The 23,768-nt window shown below is 36.6% G+C and overlaps 4 protein-coding genes across 4 annotated transcripts; 1 reads left to right on the top strand and 3 right to left on the bottom strand.

Annotated features, from left to right (window-relative positions):
- Positions 1–7,847: 7,847 nt before the first annotated feature.
- On the bottom strand, positions 7,848–9,659 carry LOC135119985 (uncharacterized). The gene has a single exon (XM_064044347.1). The coding sequence runs from the start codon at positions 9,657–9,659 to the stop codon at positions 7,848–7,850; it is 1,812 nt and encodes a 603-aa protein (XP_063900417.1).
- A 258-nt stretch (positions 9,660–9,917) lies between these two features.
- Positions 9,918–12,974, bottom strand: LOC135119984 (uncharacterized). The gene has a single exon (XM_064044346.1). It carries the CDS (start codon positions 12,972–12,974, stop codon positions 9,918–9,920), a length of 3,057 nt encoding a protein of 1,018 aa, XP_063900416.1.
- Positions 12,975–18,571: 5,597 nt separating this feature from the next.
- On the top strand, positions 18,572–19,829 carry LOC135119983 (uncharacterized). Its single transcript, XM_064044344.1, has 6 exons — positions 18,572–18,962; positions 19,029–19,091; positions 19,151–19,210; positions 19,270–19,323; positions 19,376–19,444; positions 19,507–19,829. Exons 1-6 carry the CDS (start codon positions 18,572–18,574, stop codon positions 19,794–19,796), a joined length of 927 nt encoding a protein of 308 aa, XP_063900414.1. The 3' UTR covers positions 19,797–19,829.
- A 705-nt stretch (positions 19,830–20,534) lies between these two features.
- Positions 20,535–21,188, bottom strand: LOC135119987 (putative nuclease HARBI1). Its single transcript, XM_064044349.1, has 4 exons — positions 21,055–21,188; positions 20,819–20,948; positions 20,592–20,761; positions 20,535–20,550 (listed from the first exon to the last, which is right to left on the bottom strand). The coding sequence occupies exons 1-4, from the start codon at positions 21,186–21,188 to the stop codon at positions 20,535–20,537; spliced, it is 450 nt and encodes a 149-aa protein (XP_063900419.1).
- Between the last annotated feature and the right edge of the window lie 2,580 nt (positions 21,189–23,768).

Below are 23,768 nucleotides of genomic sequence, written 5' to 3'. Positions count from 1 at the left end.
GTCTACGCAGCAAAATTTTTAATCTAAGCAAACTTATCCTTACAAGTCATCAATTCTTCAGAACGGAAATGATGACTTGCAAGAAATAGAATCAAGTAAAAAAAAAAGTTGACTACACACATATTTTTTTACTACGCAGTAGTTTAACCGCAATATCCCAATGCATATTTCGAAACAGTTGATTTTCTCTTAATCTAATTTCTCGATTGCTTCTCAAACTTTTCGCATCTTCTCCATCATTTTTTCTATTAAGGGCTTTATTTGTATTTCGAAACGTTCATTTGAAATCTCTTAACATCGTATAACCAAGTATGATTTCGGCTTTTTTTATCATTTATTAACAAAATAACCGAAACAAACACGTCTCGCGATGCTGAACAAAAAAGCCATAAAAAACCAACAAAAAAACATCAAAAGACACCAAAAAACCATCAAAAACCAACAAAAAACCCTCAAAAGATACCAAAAAACCATCGAAAACCAACAAAAACCATCAAAATACACCAAAAAGCCATAAAAAACCAACAAAAAAAAAACATCAAAAGACACCAAAAAAAAAAACATCAAAAGGCACCAAAAAACCATCAAAAACCAACCGTAAAATAATACACCAAACGAAATAAACAATTTTTATTCCTCAAGCGATTATTCTTTTTTTTTGTAATATTTCCGAATACGTCCCTGTCTATTTCGATAAAAGCGTCCAGTTCCGTAAGAATTTGCTGAAACAGCATCGCGTTATTTAATTCTTTGTTGTAATAATGACGGGCGGCGTGTTACGGTTTATGAATTTTACTGTGAAAAGATTTGGGAAAATGGTGGTTTTGTTGAACTAAATGGTGGCTTCTGTGAAGTGTGCGTGTGTGTATATGAATGTTTTCGAGGGAGAACGGATAATTTTATTGCCTGTTTTCAATGTCGTAAGTAACAATTTTTTTAATTTTTAACAACACACTCGCCTTCTGACATTTGAGATTTTATTCTAATAATTACGGACAAATAAGCTTACATCGGCAGAAAGTTGCTGATGAACATTTATTTATTAAGAAAATAACAGGAGTTTTGTCGGAGCAAACACGGCTTTTATTCGTTGCTGTTATTCGCAATTAAATAATTTTATATGAGACTGGGGAAAATAATACACTAAACGAAATAAACAATATTTATTATAATTGCAATTACAGCCTAAGATTATACAAACTAGTTCGTATTTTATACATTTTAAGAAACTAATAAGTTTTAAATTTAAATCTAATTTACGACGCAGTGGTTTAACCGCAATGTGCACAGTTATTTAACTGATTTTCTTTGCTGAATAATTATCAATTCTGAATCCAATTTTTCGATTGTTTCTCTAAATTTTCGCTTCTTCTCCATCATTTTTTCGATTAAGGGCTTTGTTTGCAATTCGAAACGTTCCACATTCATTTGAAATCTTTTAACATCGTATAACCAAGTATTAATTCTTTATCATTTATTAAGAAAATAACCGGAACTTTGTCGAAACAAACACGTCTGTTATTCATGACAGTTTGCAATCAAATATTTTTTACATGAGACTGGGGAAAATAATACACCGAACGAATTAAATAATATTTATTATAATTTCTATTACAGCTTAAGATTATTCAATTTAGTTCTTATTTCATACATTTTAATTGCTTCTTTTAAATAACTAATTCGTTTTAAATGTAATTCTAATCTACGACGAAGCAGTCTAACTGCACTTGATTTGTTTTCCACATGAACCAATGCCTTCTTCATTCTTCGATAAATTCGATATTGATGGTTCGACCGATCGGACCTCTATTTACCAAGTACAATTTTAAGCCGTTCACGATCTTCTGGTTCAGATCGCTGATCACTGAGTCGGTGAATTTTTCGGTAAATCTCTGTGGAAGTATCGTTCTAGACTCTTCAAGTTCCACAAATATCTTGTCACCGTACTTTGTAGAGAGTTTACTAAAATTTTTTGTTAAGAATTTTTTATTTTGTTCTAAAGTTTTCGCACTCACAAAAGCTTGCAAGTGAGACTCTTTATTCAAGGTAGAAAAGAAAGATGACATTTCAACTTTACAAAGTGTTAAATAATTGAATTCAAAAAACTAATTAATTCCTACAGACGAGTCCATCGACTTTTATACAAGTATAAAACGGAAGTGGGGATGCGAGATTGCGTCCGAGATCCCTCCCCGACCTAAACGAAAAGAGGAGATAGATCTCGAGATGAACGAGGGCAATAAACGACAAAGGTCGAGCAACGACTAGGTCAATGATCGCCCGATGAAAAGTAATGGGGGAGCTGGACCAGCTGGCAAGGTCAGCCACGTGCACCGACAAGCTCGACAACAAATGAAAGGTCAATGACCGCTCGATGAAAAGTAATGGGGGAGCTGGACCAGTTTGACCTCATTTGACCTGGTCTAGAACCCCCACTATATAACTACTCTTTAAGTGTGTTTGGTGGCTCAGAACCATCAAAAATCGTTGAAATATAGTTCAAATTCAATAAAAATCGACAAAAATACAGTTTCTAGCTAAAATTTGATGGTTTCGTTGCACTTTCCGAGCCCGTTGGGTATCTGAGTGGCTTAAAAGTACAAGAAAACACTTCAAAAGTGACGTTTCTGAAGAATTTTAACAGTTTTCTTGTATCTACGAACGCCAGAATGCATAAAATTGACCTAAACGTCTCCTTTTCCTATTCTGAGTCGATTCTGCATGCTTTAAGTGTGTTTGGTGGCTCAGAACCATCAAAAATCGTTGAAATATAGTTCAAATTCAATAAAAATCGACAAAAATACAGTTTCTAGCTAAAATTTGATGGTTTCGTTGCACTTTCCGAGCCCGTAGGGTATCTGAGTGGCTTAAAAGTACAAGAAAACACTTCAAAAGTGACGTTTCTGAAGAATTTTAACAGTTTTCTTGTATCTACGAACGCCAGAATGCATAAAATTGACCTAAACGTCTCCTTTTCCTATTCTGAGTCGATTCTGCATGCTTTAAGTGTGTTTGGTGGCTCAGAACCATCAAAAATCGTTGAAATATAGTTCAAATTCAATAAAAATCGACAAAAATACAGTTTCTAGCTAAAATTTGATGGTTTCGTTGCACTTTCCGAGCCCATCGGGTATCTGAGTGGCTTAAAAGTACAAGAAAACACTTGAAAAGTGACGTTTCTGAAGAATTTTAACAGTTTTCTTGTATCTACGAACGCCAGAATGCATAAAATTGACCTAAACGTCTCCTTTTCCTATTCTGAGTCGATTCTGCATGCTTTAAGTGTGTTTGGTGGCTCAGAACCATCAAAAATCGTTGAAATATAGTTCAAATTCAATAAAAATCGACAAAAATACAGTTTCTAGCTAAAATTTGATGGTTTCGTTGCACTTTCCGAGCCCGTAGGGTATCTGAGTGTCTTAAAAGTACAAGAAAACACTTCAAAAGTGACGTTTCTGAAGAATTTTAACAGTTTTCTTGTATCTACGAACGCCAGAATGCATAAAATTGACCTTAACATCTCCTTTTCCTATTCTGAGTCGATTCTGCATGCTTTACGTGTGTCTGGTGGCTCGGAACCATCAAAAATCGTTGAAATATAGTTCACATTCAATAAAAATCGACAAAAATACAGTTTCTAGCTAAAATTTGATGGTTTCGTTGCACTTTCCGGGCCCGTAGGGTATCTGAGTGGCTTAAAATTACAAGAAAACACTTCAAAAGTGACGTTTCTGAAGAATTTTAACAGTTTTCTTGTATCTACGAACGCCAGAATGCATAAAATTGACCTAAACGTCTCCTTTTCCTATTCTGAGTCGATTCTGCATGCTTTAAGTGTGTTTGGTGGCTCAGAACCATCAAAAATCGTTGAAATATAGTTCAAATTCAATAAAAATCGACAAAAATACAGTTTCTAGCTAAAATTTGATGGTTTCGTTGCACTTTCCGAGCCCGTAGGGTATCTGAGTGGCTTAAAAGTACAAGAAAATACTTCAAAAGTGACGTTTCTGAAGAATTTTAACAGTTTTCTTGTATCTACGAACGCCAGAATGCATTAAATTGACCTAAACGTCTCCTTTTCCTATTCTGAGTCGATTCTGCATACTTTAAGTGTGTTTAGTGGCTCAGAACCATCAAAAATCGTTGAAATATAGTTCAAATTCAATAAAAATCGACAAAAATACAGTTTCTAGCTAAAATTTGATGGTTTCGTTGCACTTTCCGAGCCCGTCGGGTATTTGAGTGGCTTAAAAGTACAAGAAAACCCTTCAAAAGTGACGTTTCTGAAGAATTTTAACAGTTTTCTTGTATCTACGAACGCCAGAATACATAAAATTGACCTAAACGTCTCCTTTTCCTATTCTGAGTCGATTCTGCATGCTTTAAGTGTGTTTGGGGGCTCAGAACCATCAAAAATCGTTGTAATATAGTTCAAATTCAATAAAAATCGACAAAAATACAGTTTCTAGCTAAAATTTGATGGTTTCGTTGCAGTTTCCGAGCCCGTAGGGTATCTGAGTGGCTTAAAACACACTTAAAGCATGCAGAATCGACTCAGAATAGGAAAAGGAGACGTTTAGGTCAATTTTATGCATTCTGGCGTTCGTAGATACAAGAAAACTGTTAAAATTCTTCAGAAACGTCACTTTTGAAGTGTTTTCTTGTACTTTTAAGCCACTCAGATACCCTACGGGCTCGGAAAGTGCAACGAAACCATCAAATTTTAGCTAGAAACTGTATTTTTGTCGATTTTTATTGAATTTGAACTATATTTCAACGATTTTTGATGGTTCTGAGCCACCAAACACACTTAAAGCATGCAGAATCGACTCAGAATAGGAAAAGGAGACGTTTAGGTCAATTTTATGCATTCTGGCGTTTGTAGATACAAGAAAACTGTTAAAATTCTTCAGAAACGTCACTTTTGAAGTGTTTTCTTGTACTTTTAAGCCACTCAGATACCCTACAGGCTCGGAAAGTGCAACGAAACCATCAAATTTTAGCTAGAAACTGTATTTTTGTCGATTTTTATTGAATTTGAACTATATTTCAACGATTTTTGATGGTTCTGAGCCACCAAACACACTTAAAGCATGCAGAATCGACTCAGAATAGGAAAAGGAGACGTTTAGGTCAATTTTATGCATTCTGGCGTTCGTAGATACAAGAAAACTGTTAAAATTCTTCAGAAACGTCACTTTTGAAGTGTTTTCTTGTACTTTTAAGCCACTCAGATACCCTATGGGCTCGGAAAGTGCAACGAAACCATCAAATTTTAGCTAGAAACTGTATTTTTGTCGATTTTTATTGAATTTGAACTATATTTCAACGATTTTTGATGGTTCTGAGCCACCAAACACACTTAAAGCATGCAGAATCGACTCAGAATAGGAAAAGGAGACGTTTAGGTCAATTTTATGCATTCTGGCGTTCGTAGATACAAGAAAACTGTTAAAATTCTTCAGAAACGTCACTTTTGAAGTGTTTTCTTGTACTTTTAAGCCACTCAGGTACCCTACGGGCTCGGAAAGTGCAACGAAACCATCAAATTTTAGCTAGAAACTTTATTTTTGTCGATTTTTATTGAATTTGAACTATATTTCAACGATTTTTGATGGTTCTGAGCCACCAAACACACTTAAAGCATGCAGAATCGACTCAGAATAGGCAAAGGACACGTTTAGGTCAATTTTATGCATTCTGCCGTTCGTAGATACAAGAAAACTGTTAAAATTCTTCAGAAACGTCACTTTTTGAACTATATTTCAACGATTTTTGATGGTTCTGAGCCACCAAACACACTTAAAGCATGCAGAATCGACTCAGAATAGGAAAAGGAGACGTTTAGATCAATTTTATGCATTCTGGCGTTCGTAGATACAAGATAACTGTTAAAATTCTTCAGAAACGTCACTTTTGAAGTGTTTTCTTGTACTTTTAAGCCACTCAGATACCCTACGGGCTCGGAAAGTGCAACGAAACCATCAAATTTTAGCTAGAAACTGTATTTTTGTCGATTTTTATTGAATTTGAACTATATTTCAACGATTTTTGGTGGTTCTGAGCCACCAAACACACTTAAAGCATGCAGAATCGACTCAGAATAGGAAAAGGAGACGTTTAGGTCAATTTTATGCATTCTGGCGTTCGTAGATACAAGAAAACTGTTAAAATTCTTCAGAAACGTCACTTTTGAAGTGTTTTCTTGTACTTTTAAGCCACTCAGATACCCGACGGGCTCGGAAAGTGCAACGAAACCATCAAATTTTAGCTAGAAACTGTATTTTTGTCGATTTTTATTGAATTTGAACCATATTTCAACGATTTTTGATGGTTCTGAGCCACCAAACACACTTAAAGCATGCAGAATCGACTCAGAATAGGAAAAGGAGACGTTTAGGTCAATTTTATGCATTCTGGCGTTCGTAGATACAAGAAAACTGTTAAAATTCTTCAGAAACGTCACTTTTGAAGTGTTTTCTTGTACTTTTAAGCCACTCAGGTACCCTACGGGCTCGGAAAGTGCAACGAAACCATCAAATTTTAGCTAGAAACTTTATTTTTGTCGATTTTTATTGAATTTGAACTATATTTCAACGATTTTTGATGGTTCTGAGCCACCAAACACACTTAAAGCATGCAGAATCGACTCAGAATAGGCAAAGGACACGTTTAGGTCAATTTTATGCATTCTGCCGTTCGTAGATACAAGAAAACTGTTAAAATTCTTCAGAAACGTCACTTTTTGAACTATATTTCAACGATTTTTGATGGTTCTGAGCCACCAAACACACTTAAAACATGCAGAATCGACTCAGAATAGGAAAAGGAGACGTTTAGATCAATTTTATGCATTCTGGCGTTCGTAGATACAAGATAACTGTTAAAATTCTTCAGAAACGTCACTTTTGAAGTGTTTTCTTGTACTTTTAAGCCACTCAGATACCCAACGGGCTCGGAAAGTGCAACGAAACCATCAAATTTTAGCTAGAAACTGTATTTTTGTCGATTTTTATTGAATTTGAACTATATTTCAACGATTTTTGATGGTTCTGAGCCACCAAACACACTTAAAGCATGCAGAATCGACTCAGAATAGGAAAAGGAGACGTTTAGTTCAATTTTATGCATTCTGGCGTTCGTAGATACAAGAAAACTGTTAAAATTCTTCAGAAACGTCACTTTTGAAGTGTTTTCTTGTACTTTTAAGCCACTCAGATACCCTACGAACGCCAGAATGCATAAAATTGACCTAAACGTCTCCTTTTCCTATTCTGAGTCGATTCTGCATGCTTTAAGTGTGTTTGGTGGCTCAGAACCATCAAAAATCGTTGAAATATAGTTCAAATTCAATAAAAATCGACAAAAATACATGTTGCGAGCGAGGCAACTAGCCAATTTATTTGAGTTGAGATGAAGAAATATAAGAGGGATGAAAATCCTACCTGGTGGATGAGTTTTCTTGGAGAAGAGGATGAGACTCGGGGTGGTTGTCTTGCGTCTTCTGCTGGCGCCAGCGGGTTTCACCTCGTGTCTTTTTCTACGCGTCCCTTATTGCACGCGCACGTTAAACGTCAAAGGGTCGTACTCGTACTCTTAAAACCGCGCACCGCTCTCTCTCTCTCTGTTATGCCGCCGATAGATGGCGCTAACATAACCGCCCACCAAATTTTCGGGGAAAATTTTAGGAAAATGAGAATAAATTCTAGGGACGGTTGAATGATAACCAAGTACATAAAGAATTGATAATAGATCCCAAAGATAATAACTACTGAAAAAAGAAAATAAAGGAGAATTCTGAAAAGAAAGGGGAAAAAATAAAGGAGAAAAAGAAAAAGGGGGAGACTTTACTGAGGGGGTAAAGTCACGAGTTTGTTAACGGGACGAATATATTGTCCTGAAGCAGTCCTAACTCTCACGACCCGGACAACTCCGTCGGGTCCAGGCTGGACTGTTTCAACACGACCAATAGGCCATGATAATGGATGAGTATTGATTCCACACATGAATACGACGTCACCTTCTTGAATGTTAGGTGCACTACGGTGCCATTTGCGCCTTTGAGTTTGTGTATGTAGGTATTCTTGCGTCCAACGACGCCAAAACTGTTGGAAAAGTTGACGAAGGCGCTGCCAACGGCATTTAAAAGTTATGTTTCCTGGTATATCGGGTTCGGGAGGAGAAAGTAGCGGTGATCCTATAAGGAAATGTCCAGGACTCAAATAATCAATGTTTTCCATGGGGTCGAAAGAAACTGAACATAATGGTCGGCTGTTCAATGTGGCTTCTATACGAGCGAATAAAGTTGTATATTCCTCGAAGGTATGTGCTGTATCTTTGATAAGTCGCTTCAGGAGGTTTTTAGCGGATTTTATTCCAGCCTCCCAAATTCCGCCGAAGTTGGATGCAGTGGGAGGGTTGAAATTCCAGTTTATTTGTTTGGCCGACAAGGAGGAGAAAATTTGATCCTTATGTTCATGTAAAAATCTGGTTATTTCCTTTAAATAGTTTGCTGCTCCAATATAGTTTCGTCCACAATCGGAATAAATGGTTTGAGGAAGGCCACGTCGTGATACAAATCGATCAAAGGCAGCTAAAAAGGCAGAAGTAGAAAGCTCAGTGACAAATTCGAGATGAGTGGCTTTGGTGCTCATGCAAACAAATAAGCATAAATACCCTTTATAGATTCGGGCGCTACGGCGTTTACTTTCTTTCACAAGAAAGGGTCCGCCGAAATCGGTGCCAACTTGTAAAAATGCTCGCACCAGTTGAGTTCTATATGCAGGAAGATCTGCCATGATAGGCTGAGCCGGAGTTGCCTTGAATCTATGGCAAGTTAAACATCTGTGTATTCGCTGACGTAATAAAGAACGCAGGGAAACTATCCAAAATTTTTGGGAGATAAGAGCTTGTACGGTTAAAGGCCCAGAATGTAAAGAGTACAGGTGATAGAAATCGCAAATAAGAGCAGACAAATGTGAGTGTTTGGGAAGTAGAAGTGGATGTTTTTGTTCAAATGGAAGATAAGAATGACGTAGACGTCCGCCCACCCTGAGGAGCCCAGCTGTATCCAAGAATGGTGACAATTTTGATAAAGCTGTGGGTATAGATATGTTATTCTTGAGTTTCTCAATGATGTCAACATAGTAATGTCGCTGAACGATGAAAACGCAGGATATTAATGCTTCTCGCAGTTCATTCAAAGAAAGGGCTCCAGTTTTGCGTTGATTATGGTATCGAGCATTATTGATAAATCGTCGTACATACGCAAAAACTCTTTGAAGTCGAACAAGTGAGGAGAATTTACAAAGAACGTCTTCAGTGGTGTGCACATTAAGAACAATCTTGCCCTTGCGCTTCTCGGGAATATCGCTATCAGGGATAGATGTTCTTTGACGGGGCCACTTGTTAGGCGGTTGTGATAAGAATTCTGGTCCATAAATCCAAGAAGGAAAAGTAGATAATTGTTGAGGAGTCATTCCCCGGGAAGCGGCGTCTGCGCAGTTCTCTTTAGAGCTTATGTAATACCAGCTTTCAGGATTGGTAAGCTCAATTATTTTAACTACTCGATTAGCTACAAAGGGTTTTAAAATATGAGGCATAGTTTGTAGCCAGGCTAAGACGATTTGAGCATTAGTGTATAGTAGAGTTTCTTCCATCTTGAAAGTAGAAAGAGATTTTCGAACGGAGACAAATAACTTCGCTAACAGCAGTGCTCCTGAGAGTTCAAGGCGAGGAATGCTTAGCGGTGTGAGGGGTGCAACTTTGCTCTTTGCTTTGAGAAGTATGGTGTAATTAGAGCTGTCACGTAAGAAACAGAGGTAAATACACGCGGCGAACCCCTTTTGGGAAGCATCGCAGAAGCCTATTAATAGGAGTTGCTGATAATCATTTGGGAATTTTCTTGGAATCTTGATTTATTGGAGAAGGTGGATTTCTGCAACAAATGTCTCCCATTGATGTCGGAGAATTGGATTCAGCGGTTCGTCCCAATCACACTGAAAGAGCCATAATTGTTGTAAGAAATGTTTAGCCCAAAAAACCACGGGCGTCAACCAGCCGAGAGGATCAAAAATCTGAGAGATGTAAGAGAGAATAGTTCTTTTCGTGGAAGGACCTTGAAATTGATGAGTGTGGTATGTGAAATTGTCCGAATTTGGTTCCCACATGAGCCCAAGAATTTTAAATGCAGATTCTTCTGTCGAAAATACTATGGGATTTTCAAGATACTGTGCAGGCAGAGAATTCAGTGATTCAGGAAGGTTGCTGCACCATTTTCTTAGCTCGAATCCACCTTTGGACAAAAGGTTAATCAGTTCGGTTTTAAGCTTTTCCGCTTCTTTCATTGAAGCAGCTCCAGTCACAATATCGTCCACATAACTGTGCGCAATCAATGCATTTGAGGCGAGAGGATATTGTGCTCCTTCATCAGTGACTAATTGATGAAGAACTCTCTGTGCGAGATATGCGGATGAGGTTAGTCCATAAGTAACGGTATTAAGCTCATACTCTTGGACAGGAAGGTTGGGTTTTGATCTCCAAAAGATATGGTTGAACTGTCGATCTTGAGGTACTAGCATGATTTGCCGGTACATCATGCGGATATCAGCGCAAATGGCAACTTCGTGAACTCGAAAAGATATCAAAATATCGGACAAATCATTTTGCAGTTTAGGGCCGGGTAGTAAGCGTTCGTTTAATGAGCTTCCTTTGGAATCGAGAGCTGATCCATTGAAAACGACTCTTATTTTAGTGGAAGAACTCGTTTGCTTGAAAACACAATGGTGAGGCAAAATGTAGGACGATGGCTTTGTAATGACATTCATGTGGCGTAGATCTTCATATTCAGTAAGGAAGGCTTGATACGGCGCTTCGGTTCCGGGTTGTTTATGTAAACGCTTTTCCAAGTTAAAGAAGCTCTTCATGGCAATGTGTCTATTTACACCAAGGGAAGTACATCCTTTTTTGAAGGGTAAAGACACAGAATATCTGCCAGAAGCATCACGAGAGTGGGTTTGAAGAAAGTGTTCTTCACAAAATACGTCATCAGGATTAACAGGTTTTGAAATCTCAATTTCTTCTTGCTCCCAGAATTGTCGTAATAAAGAATCCAGTGAAGGGTTGACGACGAGTAACGAAACTGAAGAGGTAGTAGGGTGTTCTATTGAGGTGTTTCCCATTATTATCCAACCAAAAAGTGTTCGAATCGCAGAAGGATTCCCGGAAATTATATGTGGTGAATGAGGTGATAAAATATGTGGGTAAATATCTGCACCGATAAGAAAATCTATTTTTGAAGGTTGATCAAAGGAAGAATCGGCAAGGTCGATTTCCATAAATTTTTGACGAATAGAAGTTGGTAGAGGAAGCGTAGGCAATTTATTGGCGATGGATGTTAACACCACAGCATTGACCTTGAGACTTTCAGATGAATATTTGGAACGTAAAATGCAGTTCACTATTCCTTGGGTTTTTGTGTATGATCCTGATATACCACTTACCTCGATATTTTTTGCTTGCGATCGCCTAAGACCCAATCTGTTCACTGTTCTTAAAGTTATCGCGGAGATTTGCGATCCAGGATCAACAACTGCTCGAATTGGCCAAAAGATTCCAGCTTCATCTTGAATAAAAAGCTGTACTGTTCCTAATAAGACATGATGGGGAAGCAGGTTGTTCGTAGTTCGACAGGATAGTGTTACAGTAGTACTATTCGGTGGAATTTCCTTTGTACTGTCCTTCTCTGCATGCAAGAGTGTGTGATGTTTGCCATTGCAGTGTTTACACGTATTTGTAGAAGCACAAGAGGTTAGGAAATGGTTACCCAGGCAGTTGAAACATCGTTTGAGAGATTTTATCGTATCATATTTTTGTTGGATACCTTGGGCGAGAAATTCTTCACAACGTGATAGTGAATGACTACTTTGGCATAATGGACACGTCGGTGCAGGTGGTAGTCCCTTTCGAGAGCTTCCAGGGCTATTATTTTCCTTCGTTTTAGTAAGGAAAGAGTTGGGGCGCTTAGATGGTAGAGATTTTAAGCGCGATTTGCTCGTGTTGGAGGTTTCAGCAGCGCCGACAACTTCAAATGTCTTGCATTGTTCTGTTACGAAGTCGATTAATTCTTTATACGTGGGAATGCTGTTACTCTGTATTTTGGCTTCAAAGGCTTTACGAATATTCGTATCAAGGTTTTCAGAAACCATTTGGAACAAGAGAAAGTCAGCAAGATCGGGAATATTCAGAGCTCTCAAAGCGTTTATGGAGTTTGAGTGAATGTTGAGAAAGTGTTGAAGGCCGTTGCGGGTGTTCAAAGATGAACCAGTAAAATTTTTGATTTGGGAAAGATAATGAATGGCGAGTCTTCTTTTGTTTTGGTAACGATTTTGTAGAGCTGCGAAGGCAAGGTCGTAATTTTCGGGAGTGACTTCGAGCGCCGAAATGACTGCTAATGCGTCGGAATGAAGCAGTGATCGCAAATAAACAAATTTCTCCGCTGATGAAAGCGTTGCGTTTTTGTGAATAATTGAAGTAAACAAAGAAATAAAATTATTCCAATCTTCGATCTTTCCGCTGAACTTTGGAATGGCAATATTAGGTAGAGAGGATTTGCTAGTCGTGGAAGTGTGTGGGGCTGAACTGGTATCGCTCGAGGCTGGCATACTTCGAATCAGATCCATATATTTTCCACGAACTTCGTAGATGATATTATCACATGCTTTTTGGACATTTAGAACCTCCAATTTATCTGCAGCAATTTTTATTTGCGAATTGCGGTCGATTATTTGATCTTGAATTCCCTCAAATCCTGCCTCCAATTCCACTAATTTATCAATTCGAGGTCGAAACAAGCGAACATTTTCTGAGGTTAGGGTTCGAGAAGAATCCAGAACGTTCTGAATTCTAGCAAATAGTGATTCACGTTTAATGCGTAATCCCTCCAGCTCGGTAAGGATTTCTTCGGGTGTGGGCATTTTGTAAACAAATCACACGATTGAATTGTAAACAAACCAATAAGCAACGAGGAGACAAAAAGCGGTTTGCGATAAGGATGCTCGAGTGAAGAAAAACTTCGACTGTCGCCGGGTACGATAAAGAGAGCAAAAACTACCAGAAATGAATGATTTAAACAACATGTATTGCGAAATGGACTGTATTCAGAGGAATGATCCGGCTCGAAGGACCAATATGTTGCGAGCGAGGCAACTAGCCAATTTATTTGAGTTGAGATGAAGAAATATAAGAGGGATGAAAATCCTACCTGGTGGATGAGTTTTCTTGGAGAAGAGGATGAGACTCGGGGTGGTTGTCTTGCGTCTTCTGCTGGCGCCAGCGGGTTTCACCTCGTGTCTTTTTCTACGCGTCCCTTATTGCACGCGCACGTTAAACGTCAAAGGGTCGTACTCGTACTCTTAAAACCGCGCACCGCTCTCTCTCTCTCTGTTATGCCGCCGATAGATGGCGCTAACATACAGTTTCTAGCTAAAATTTGATGGTTTCGTTGCACTTTCCGAGCCCGTAGGGTATCTGAGTGGCTTAAAAGTACAAGAAAACACTTCAAAAGTGACGTTTCTGAAGAATTTTAACAGTTTTCTTGTATCTACGAACGCCAGAATGCATAAAATTGACCTAAACGTCTCCTTTTCCTATTCTGAGTCGATTCTGCATGCTTTAAGTGTGTTTGGTGGCTCAGAACCATCAAAAATCGTTGAAATATAGTTCAAATTCAATAAAAATCGCCAAAAATACAGTTTCTAGCTAAAATTTGATGGTTTCGTTGCACTTTCCGAGCCCATTGGGTATCTGAGTGGCTTAAAAGTACAAGAAAACACTTCAAAAGTGACGTTTCTGAAGAATTTTAACAGTTTTCTTGTATCTACGAACGCCAGAATGCATAAAATTGACCTAAACGTCTCCTTTTCCTATTCTGAGTCGATTCTGCATGCTTTAAGTGTGTTTGGTGTCTCAGAACCATCAAAAATCGTTGAAATATAGTTCAAATTCAATAAAAATCGACAAAAATACAGTTTCTAGCTAAAATTTGATGGTTTCGTTGCACTTTCCGAGCCCGTAGGGTATCTGAGTGGCTTAAAAGTACAAGAAAACACTTCAAAAGTGACGTTTCTGAAGAACTTTAACAGTTTTCTTGTATCTACGAACGCCAGAATGCATAAAATTGACCTAAACGTCTCCTTTTCCTATTCTGAGTCGATTCTGCATGCTTTAAGTGTGTTTGGTGGCTCAGAACCATCAAAAATCGTTGAAATATAGTTCAAATTCAATAAAAATCGACAAAAATACAGTTTCTAGCTAAAATTTGATGGTTTCGTTGCACTTTCCGAGCCCATAGGGTATCTGAGTGGCTTAAAAGTACAAGAAAACACTTCAAAAGTGACGTTTCTGAAGAATTTTAACAGTTTTCTTGTATCTACGAACGCCAGAATGCATAAAATTGACCTAAACGTCTCCTTTTCCTATTCTGAGTCGATTCTGCATGCTTTAAGTGTGTTTGGTGGCTCAGAACCATCAAAAATCGTTGAAATATAGTTCAAATTCAATAAAAATCGACAAAAATACAGTTTCTAGCTAAAATTTGATGGTTTCGTTGCACTTTCCGAGCCCGTTGGGTATCTGAGTGGCTTAAAAGTACAAGAAAACACTTCAAAAGTGACGTTTCTGAAGAATTTTAACAGTTTTCTTGTATCTACGAACGCCAGAATGCATAAAATTGACCTAAACGTCTCCTTTTCCTATTCTGAGTCGATTCTGCATGCTTTAAGTGTGTTTGGTGGCTCAGAACCATCAAAAATCGTTCAAATATAGTTCAAATTCAATAAAAATCGACAAAAATACAGTTTCTAGCTAAAATTTGATGGTTTCGTTGCACTTTCCGAGACCGTAGGGTATCTGAGCGGCTTAAAAGTACAAGAAAACACTTCAAAAGTGACGTTTCTGAAGAATTTTAACAGTTTTCTTGTATCTACGAACGCCAGAATGCATAAAATTGACCTAAACGTCTCCTTTTCCTATTCTGAGTCGATTCTGCATACTTTAAGTGTGTTTGGTGGCTCAGAACCATCAAAAATCGTTGAAATATAGTTCAAATTCAATAAAAATCGACAAAAATACAGTTTCTAGCTAAAATTTGATGGTTTCGTTGCACTTCCCGAGCCCGTAGGGTATCTGAGTGGCTTAAAAGTACAAGAAAACACTTCAAAAGTGACGTTTCTGTAGAATATTAACAGTTTTCTTGTATCTACGAACGCCAGAATGCATAAAATTGACCTAAACGTCTCCTTTTCCTATTCTGAGTCGATTCTGCATGCTTTAAGTGTGTTTGGGGTCTCAGAACCATCAAAAATCGTTGAAATATAGTTCAAATTCAATAAAAATCGACAAAAATACAGTTTCTAGCTAAAATTTGATGGTTTCGTTGCACTTTCCGAGCCCATAGGGTATCTGAGTGGCTTAAAAGTACAAGAAAAGTGTGTTTGGTGGCTCAGAACCATAAATATAGTTCAAATTCAATAAAAATCGACAAAAATACAGTTTCTAACTAAAATTTGATGGTTTCGTTGCACTTTCCGAGCTCGTAGGGTATCTGAGTGGCTTAAAAGTACAAGAAAACACTTCAAAAGTGACGTTTCTGAAGAATTTTAACAGTTTTCTTGTATCTACGAACGCCAGAATGCATAAAATTGACCTAAACGTCTCCTTTTCCTATTCTGAGTCGATTCTGCATGCTTTAAGTGTGTTTGGTGGCTCAGAACCATCAAAAATCGTTGAAATATAGTTCAAATTCAATAAAAATCGACAAAAATACTGTTTCTAGCTAAAATTTGATGGTTTCGTTGCACTTTCCGAGCCCGTAGGGTATCTGATTGGCTTAAAAGTACAAGAAAACACTTCAAAAGTGACGTTTCTGAAGAATTTTAACAGTTTTCTTGTATCTACGAACGCCAGAATGCATTAAATTGACCTAAACGTCTCCTTTTCCTATTCTGAGTCGATTCTGCATGCTTTAAGTGTGTTTGGTGGCTCAGAACCATCAAAAATCGTTGAAATATAGTTCAAATTCAATAAAAATCGACAAAAATACAGTTTCTAGCTAAAATTTGATGGTTTCGTTGCACTTCCCGAGCCCGTAGGGTATCTGAGTGGCTTAAAAGTACAAGAAAACACTTCAAAAGTGACGTTTCTGTAGAATATTAACAGTTTTCTTGTATCTACGAACGCCAGAATGCATAAAATTGACCTAAACGTCTCCTTTTCCTATTCTGAGTCGATTCTGCATGCTTTAAGTGTGTTTGGGGTCTCAGAACCATCAAAAATCGTTGAAATATAGTTCAAATTCAATAAAAATCGACAAAAATACAGTTTCTAGCTAAAATTTGATGGTTTCGTTGCACTTTCCGAGCCCATAGGGTATCTGAGTGGCTTAAAAGTACAAGAAAAGTGTGTTTGGTGGCTCAGAACCATAAATATAGTTCAAATTCAATAAAAATCGACAAAAATACAGTTTCTAACTAAAATTTGATGGTTTCGTTGCACTTTCCGAGCCCATAGGGTATCTGAGTGGCTTAAAAGTACAAGAAAACACTTCAAAAGTGACGTTTCTGAAGAATTTTAACAGTTTTCTTGTATCTACGAACGCCAGAATGCATAAAATTGACCTAAACGTCTCCTTTTCCTATTCTGAGTCGATTCTGCATGCTTTAAGTGTGTTTTGTGGCTCAGAACCATCAAAAATCGTTGAAATATAGTTCAAATTCAATAAAAATCGACAAAAATACTGTTTCTAGCTAAAATTTGATGGTTTCGTTGCACTTTCCGAGCCCGTAGGGTATCTGATTGGCTTAAAAGTACAAGAAAACACTTCAAAAGTGACGTTTCTGAAGAATTTTAACAGTTTTCTTGTATCTACGAACGCCAGAATGCATTAAATTGACCTAAACGTCTCCTTTTCCTATTCTGAGTCGATTCTGCATGCTTTAAGTGTGTTTGGTGGCTCAGAACCATCAAAAATCGTTGAAATATAGTTCAAATTCAATAAAAATCGACAAAAATACAGTTTCTAGCTAAAATTTGATGGTTTCGTTGCACTTTCCGAGCCCGTTGGGTATCTGAGTGGCTTAAAAGTACAAGAGAACACTTCAAAAGTGACGTTTCTGAAGAATTTTAACAGTTTTCTTGTATCTACGAACGCCAGAATGCATAAAGTTGACCTAAACGTCTCCTTTTCCTATTCTGAGTCGATTCTGCATGCTTTAAGTGTGTTTGGTGGCTCAGAACCATCAAAAATCGTTGAAATATTGTTCAAATTCAATAAAAATCGACAAAAATACAGTTTCTAGCTAAAATTTAATGGTTTGGTTGCACTTTCCGAGCCCCTAGGATATCTGAGTGGCTTAAAAGTACAAGAAAACACTTCAAAAGTGACGTTTCTGTAGAATATTAACAGTTTTCTTGTATCTACGAACGCCAGAATGCATAAAATTGACCTAAACGTCTCCTTTTCCTATTCTGAGTCGATTCTGCATGCTTTAAGTGTGTTTGGTGGCTCAGAACCATCAAAAATCGTTGAAATATAGTTCAAATTCAATAAAAATCGACAAAAATACAGTTTCTAGCTAAAATTTGATGGTTTCGTTGCACTTTCCGAGCCCGTTGGGGATCTGAGTGGCTTAAAAGTACAAGAAAACACTTCAAAAGTGACGTTTCTGAAGAATTTTAACAGTTTTCTTGTATCTACGAACGCCAGAATGCATAAAGGTGACCTAAACGTCTCCTTTTCCTATTCTGAGTCGATTCTGCATGCTTTAAGTGTGTTTGGTGGCTCAGAACCATCAAAAATCGTTGAAATATAGTTCAAACTCAATAAAAATCGACAAAAATACAGTTTCTAGCTAAAATTTAATGGTTTGGTTGCACTTTCCGAGCCCCTAGGGTATCTGAGTGGCTTAAAAGTACAAGAAAACACTTCAAAAGTGACGTTTCTGAAGAATTTTAACAGTTTTCTTGTATCTACGAACGCCAGAATGCATAAAATTGACCTAAACGCCTCCTTTTCCTATTCTGAGTCGATTCTGCATGCTTTAAGTGTGTTTGGTGGCTCAGAACCATAAAAAAACGTTGAAATATAGTTCAAATTCAATAAAAATCGACAAAAATACAGTTTCTAGCTAAAATTTGATGGTTTCGTTGCAGTTTCCGAGCCCGTAGGATATCTGAGTGGCTTAGGCCCGGTATTTCAGTTGTTGGTTAAACCAAGAAATTATAGTTAACCAAAAAAAGTTTTGGTTAAGTGTATTTCAGTGTGGGGTTAAGATATTTGACGGTTAAATTTGTTGGTTACTTTAACCCAGCCCAGCTAGGTGGTTTAACCATTATTTTTTTGGTTAACACATGCGCAGTAGACGCCACTGTCCGCGAAATTTTGGGAGACATTTTGAAGACCAGTTTTGACAGTTTTTCTTGTTATTAATCACCGTTCTAACCTCGTTTTCTCGTGTACCTCGTGCCTGTTGTTGTGTTTTTTTTTCACTGTTAAGTATATAATAAAATCTACAGGATGAACAGTGAACGTGAACGTGTTAGATCAAAAAATTTTGAAACACAAGAAATTTGCCTACTTGTAGATTTGGTTAGACAAAACAAGAATGTGATCGAGTGCAAAGAAACTGGAATCGTCAATAATAAGCAAAAGGGGATAGCCTGGGAGAAGTTGACAGAAACATTTAATGCCATTTCTGGTACCGTGCCTCGAACGTCCAGGAATCTAAAAGACAAATGGACAAATTTAAAAAAAACCGCAGTTTGCAATTTTGCCCACGATAAAAAATACGCACGAGGCACTGGCGGTGGTCCCTCCAAAGGCCCAACAGAGACGTCAGTAGACGCAACTGTCCGCGAAATTTTGGGAGACAGATTGACAGGTTTGCCAGCGGTGTGTGATAATGATGGTAAGTTATCACTTATTAGACATTAAAATAACAACAACATGGTTGTAATTGATTCTTAAGTTCTAGATGTAGAAATAACAAACAGAAATGAAATTGAGGATTCAATTGTCCCAGAGATTGAAAATGAAGGTACCTATACAAAAAATATATACATACTTGTAAATTTCATAATAACACCTTTTTTGTAGAGAATATGGGGACGTCAAACAGCTTCTTCACAGAAAACAGTGCCTCTTCATCACAATTAGGTAAGTGCAAAGTAATAAATTAATTGTTATTAAAATTATAATATATATTTTATTTTTAGTTTTAGAAGAAGACGTAGTTGCACAACCGGGGGATACGCAGGAAAATGAATTAGGTAAGATATAAAGTATTGTTAAACATTAAACACATGGTTATTTTTTTTTCAGACTGGTCACAATACACTCCAAGAATGTTAAAAAAGCTTCCCTCGAAACCACTACAAGTTTCAAAGAAAGGTGATTTGACATAATTAATAATAGTAATAAGTAACTTTGAAAATAAAATGTACTCTCCGCAGGTAAAATAAGAGTGGGTGGAAATATTACTAATTACAAATGGTGTCAGCTTGCCGACGAGAAAAGGAACAACTCAGTTTTCAAAAAAAAGTTACTTGAAGAAGACCACAAGCAAAAACAGGAAATCCATGCAATAATGAAGAACCAATTGCAGGAGGAACATGAGCAAAAACTGCGGCATCGTGAAGAAGAACATTGTGTAAAATTGAAATTAATTCAGGAGGAGCATGCATTAAGGATGACATTGTTGAAACAACAAATCACGTTCTCCGATGTTGATAATAATCAGTAAATCAGTGAGATATAATAAATTAATTTCATATAATTTTGTTTTTATTTACTTGGTTAGATGAATACATAAGTGATGTGAACAATGAAAAATACTAAACCAACTAAAGCATAGAGCGGAACATGAGCTGAAATTGCATTTAATGAATTTAGAAATAATTTATAAACTTCTACACTATATATGTAAATTTACAAATTTGCAAAATATGCAATGAATTCATTTCTTGCTCTGTTGTTGTTATTTCTATTTACATCATCAGCAACTGGTACATCATCTGCCAAATCAAAAGCTCTTTGCTCTTCGAGATTTAAGGGAGGTGGTTCATCTTCGTCGTTTAAAATTGCGATATTATGCAAGACTGCTGTGGCTACAATTATCCAGGGAACCATTCGTAGGTGTAGATTTATGCCATTACTTAAAATCGGGAAGCGTCGTTTCCAAACACCATAAGAACGTTCAACTGGGTTTCGTGTTCTAATCAGTGACTCGTTATATAAATTTTGAGCAATTGTATTTGTCACTGTCAATGGTGTCATTAAAAAATTTTGAATAGGGTAACCTGCATCCCCAACAAGTATTGCACGCTCCATTTCTGCATTTTGAAATTTTCTGCAAATCTCAGAATTTCTAAAAATTGTTGAGTCGTGAGCAGAACTTGCTACAATATTTATTATTTTTAAATTAGAAGCAGCAATTGTTTGCACATTCAGGGAGAAAAAATTTTTCCGATTGCGATAAATTTCAGCATTTTCTCCACCTGCAAAATGTTCTATACTAATGTCCGTTAACACAAAATACCTTATTAACATACCCGGTGACTTTATTTTGATATGTGTGCAATCTAAAGCACCAACAACTCGTGGGAATCTTGCAAGTTGATAAAAACCTTGTTGCACTATAGAGATTTCTTCTCCTGTTTGAGGAAATTTTATGTATTCTTCCCGCAAATTTGCAATAGCTCTTGTAACCTTCAATTTATTGTAACATAGGTAACATTTTTATGACTAGTTTTGTCTTTCACTCACTCTGTTTATTGCTTTTCCCACAGTACTCTTGTGAACACCTCCAAAATCTCCAATTACAATTAAGAAACTGCCTGTCGCGAAAAATCGGAGTGTAATTAACAACATTTCCATTGATGTAAGAGCGTGATTCCTGAAATACATTCATTAAACAGCTTATATTATTTTAAATTGTATATTTTATACCAATTTGTCGGATGCTTTATGACATCATGAATTGAATGTATCAAATTTGTTACAGATTCTTTTGACAGTCTGAACCTACAATAAAATTCTTGGTCGTCCCAGTAATTAAAATGGTCCTTTCGTATCTGTATTCTAGGAACTTTGCGAATTCGTCCCAAGCGGACAACAAAATTAATAACTTGCTCATCGTCTGAGTCACTATCGCTAGAAGAGTAAATATTTGCCATTTTTACTTCCCGAGCGTAAGCAAAGGAAGTATTGTAATCGAGTCCGTCGGCCGACTCTCTACTTTTACGTTTTCTCGATCTTTCATGACCCCTAGAAGACGAAGAAATAGGTCTCCCATTTCCGTCTGTCTGTCCGTCCGTCTGTCCGTCCGTCTGTCCGTCCGTCTGTCCGTCCGTCTGTCCGTCCGTCTGTCCGTCCGTCTGTCCGTCCGTCTGTCCGTCCGTCTGTCCGTCCGTCTGTCCGTCCGTCTGTCCGTCCGTCTGTCCGTCTGTTGTCCCGGATTTTATTAGACAGATAATCTCCGAAAGTACTCGACCGATTGTTGTGAAATTTTGTACTTATATTAAGAATATCATGTAGATGGTAAAACGCTAACCAAAATTTGTCTAATCATCCCCACCACTAATGCGATGACGTCACTTAAAATTGTACATAGTAAATGGGTTTTCAATTGTATAAAATAACATAGTCCTACACATGTAGTTTACAACTCTGAATCGACTTTTCACCCGCAACGTCCAGATTTTTGGAAAAAAAATCAAAATTATAAAACAACATTTTGAAATTTAATTTTTAATCTGCTAACCAGAATGCTTTGAAACCTTGCAGATGTTTTAAGGCTATAAAGAGCATCATAAATCTTTAGTCAAAAAATATTTGCTTATCCCCTCCAAAAACTTGATGACGTCAGCTCGAAAGTTTGCCGAATAAATCATATCTAAAATGTACAAAATATGATGAGTCTGTACTTGTGATCTATCACTCCATTCATATTTTTTGGATTTGCATATACAGAGTGACTCAAAAAAATTAATGAATGCGTAAATATATTTTATTGATTTAATCAGGAACTACAAAACGGAATGCTCTGACATCTTGCAGATGTTTTAAGGTTATAAAGAGCATAATAAATGTTTAGTCAAAATATATTTGCTTATCCCCTCCAAAAACTTGATGACGTCAGCTCGAAAGTTTGCCGAATAAATCATATCTAAAATGTACAAAATATGATCAGTCTGTACTTGTGATCTATCACTCCATTCATATTTTTTGGATTTGCATATACAGGGTGATTTAAGAAAATAAATGAAAGCGTAAATTTATTTTACTGATTTACTCAGGAACTACAAAACCGAATGCTTCGAAATCATGAAGATATTTTAAAATTATCATAAGCATGGTAAATTTTTGATCAAAACGTATTTGGTCGTCCCCCTAAAAAATTTATGATGTCACCACAAAATTTTGCTGAAAAAATCCTATCTAAAATGTACAAAATATGATGAGTCTCTTCTTATGATTTATCATTCCATTCAAATTTTTTGGATTTGCATATACAGGGTGACTCAAAAAAATTAATGAATGCGTAAATTTATTTTATTGATTTAATCAGGAACTACAAAACCGAATGCTTTGAAATCTTGCAGATGTTTTAAGGTTATAAAGAGCATAATAAATTTTTAGTCAAAATATATTTGGTTATCTTCTACAAAAAACTGATGACGTCAGCTCAAAAGTTTGCCGAATAAATCGTATCTAAAATGTACAAAATATGATGAGTCTGTACTTGTGATTTATCATTCCAATCATATTTTTGGATTTGCATATGCAGGGTGACTCAAAAAAATTAATGAAGGCGTGAATTTATTTTATCGATTTAATCAGGAATTAGAAAACCGAATGCTTTGAAATCTTGGGAATATTTTAAAGTTATTATAAGCATGGTAAACTTTTGTTCAAAATGTATTTGTTCATCCCTCCTAAAAAAATTGATGACGTCACCCTTAAATTTTGCTGAATAAATCCTATCTAAAATGCAAAAAACATGATGTGTTTGTACTTGTGATTTATCATTCCATTCATATTTTTTAGATTTTCTTAAGAGGTGGTTCAAAAAAATTAATGAAGTCAATTTATTTTATTGATTAAATTAAAGGCAACACTTATTATTAGTATTACACCCCAACCAACCCAATTTGGTAGACACAAAATTTGTTAAAGGAAAAACTCGGTTGAAACATAAGGGTAGCACGCTTATTTACATCGACTTTAACATTACAGACCTGGATTTGTTTTATGCGTTCACTTGGTTCCGCGAATGTGAAATAGACATGTTTATAATCAACCAATTGTGAATTTCACCGTCAAGAATTAAAATAAAACCCAATGTTTTATATGTATAATAAGCGCAAGTCGAAGCAATAAAACCGATGGTCGTTTTGTTTACAGTTTCTCTGTTTGACTCTCACGTATGCTGTTACGCCTGTCATCTTAAATTAAGAATGTTTATACATGCACGATTTTCAGTTGTCTCTGATACGTAGTTATATGTGAGTAAATTGTTTCGTTATTTTATTGATTATTACAAATCAATATTCAAAACGACCCAATTCATTTTCCCGAAAATGTGAGAATATAATAATTTTATTCTTAGTATTACACTACATCTATCCCAACTGATATACGTGTCCTTGCAAAAATGTTGATGACGTCATCGCAATTTTTTTTTAAATTCCCACTACATAAATGTAATGAGAAA

The sequence above is a fragment of the Zophobas morio genome, unplaced genomic scaffold (genome assembly GCF_036711695.1).
Source record: "Zophobas morio isolate AGI-343-1 ecotype UQ-CSIRO unplaced genomic scaffold, CSIRO_AGI_Zmor_V1 ptg000326l, whole genome shotgun sequence".
NCBI lineage: Eukaryota > Metazoa > Arthropoda > Insecta > Coleoptera > Tenebrionidae > Zophobas > Zophobas morio.
This window is presented reverse-complemented; position numbering and strand designations above follow the sequence as displayed.

What these genes read in the sequence shown, in the direction of transcription:
- LOC135119987 (XM_064044349.1), bottom strand. Translation starts at nt 21,188, where the DNA reads ATGAGCAAGTTATTAATTTTGTTGTCCGCTTGGGACGAATTCGCAAAG. An exon ending in TCAGACTGTCAAAAGAATCT is followed by an intron (nt 20,949 to 21,054) that starts GTAACAAATTTG and finishes AATGTATTTCAG; the next exon opens with GAATCACGCTCTTACATCAA. An exon ending in TGGGAAAAGCAATAAACAGA is followed by an intron (nt 20,762 to 20,818) that starts GTGAGTGAAAGA and finishes AATAAATTGAAG; the next exon opens with GTTACAAGAGCTATTGCAAA.
- LOC135119983 (XM_064044344.1), top strand. Translation starts at nt 18,572, where the DNA reads ATGAACAGTGAACGTGAACGTGTTAGATCAAAAAATTTTGAAACACAA. An exon ending in AGCGGTGTGTGATAATGATG is followed by an intron (nt 18,963 to 19,028) that starts GTAAGTTATCAC and finishes CTTAAGTTCTAG; the next exon opens with ATGTAGAAATAACAAACAGA. An exon ending in TGCCTCTTCATCACAATTAG is followed by an intron (nt 19,211 to 19,269) that starts GTAAGTGCAAAG and finishes TTTTATTTTTAG; the next exon opens with TTTTAGAAGAAGACGTAGTT.
- LOC135119985 (XM_064044347.1), bottom strand. Translation starts at nt 9,659, where the DNA reads ATGGAAGAAACTCTACTATACACTAATGCTCAAATCGTCTTAGCCTGG.
- LOC135119984 (XM_064044346.1), bottom strand. Translation starts at nt 12,974, where the DNA reads ATGCCCACACCCGAAGAAATCCTTACCGAGCTGGAGGGATTACGCATT.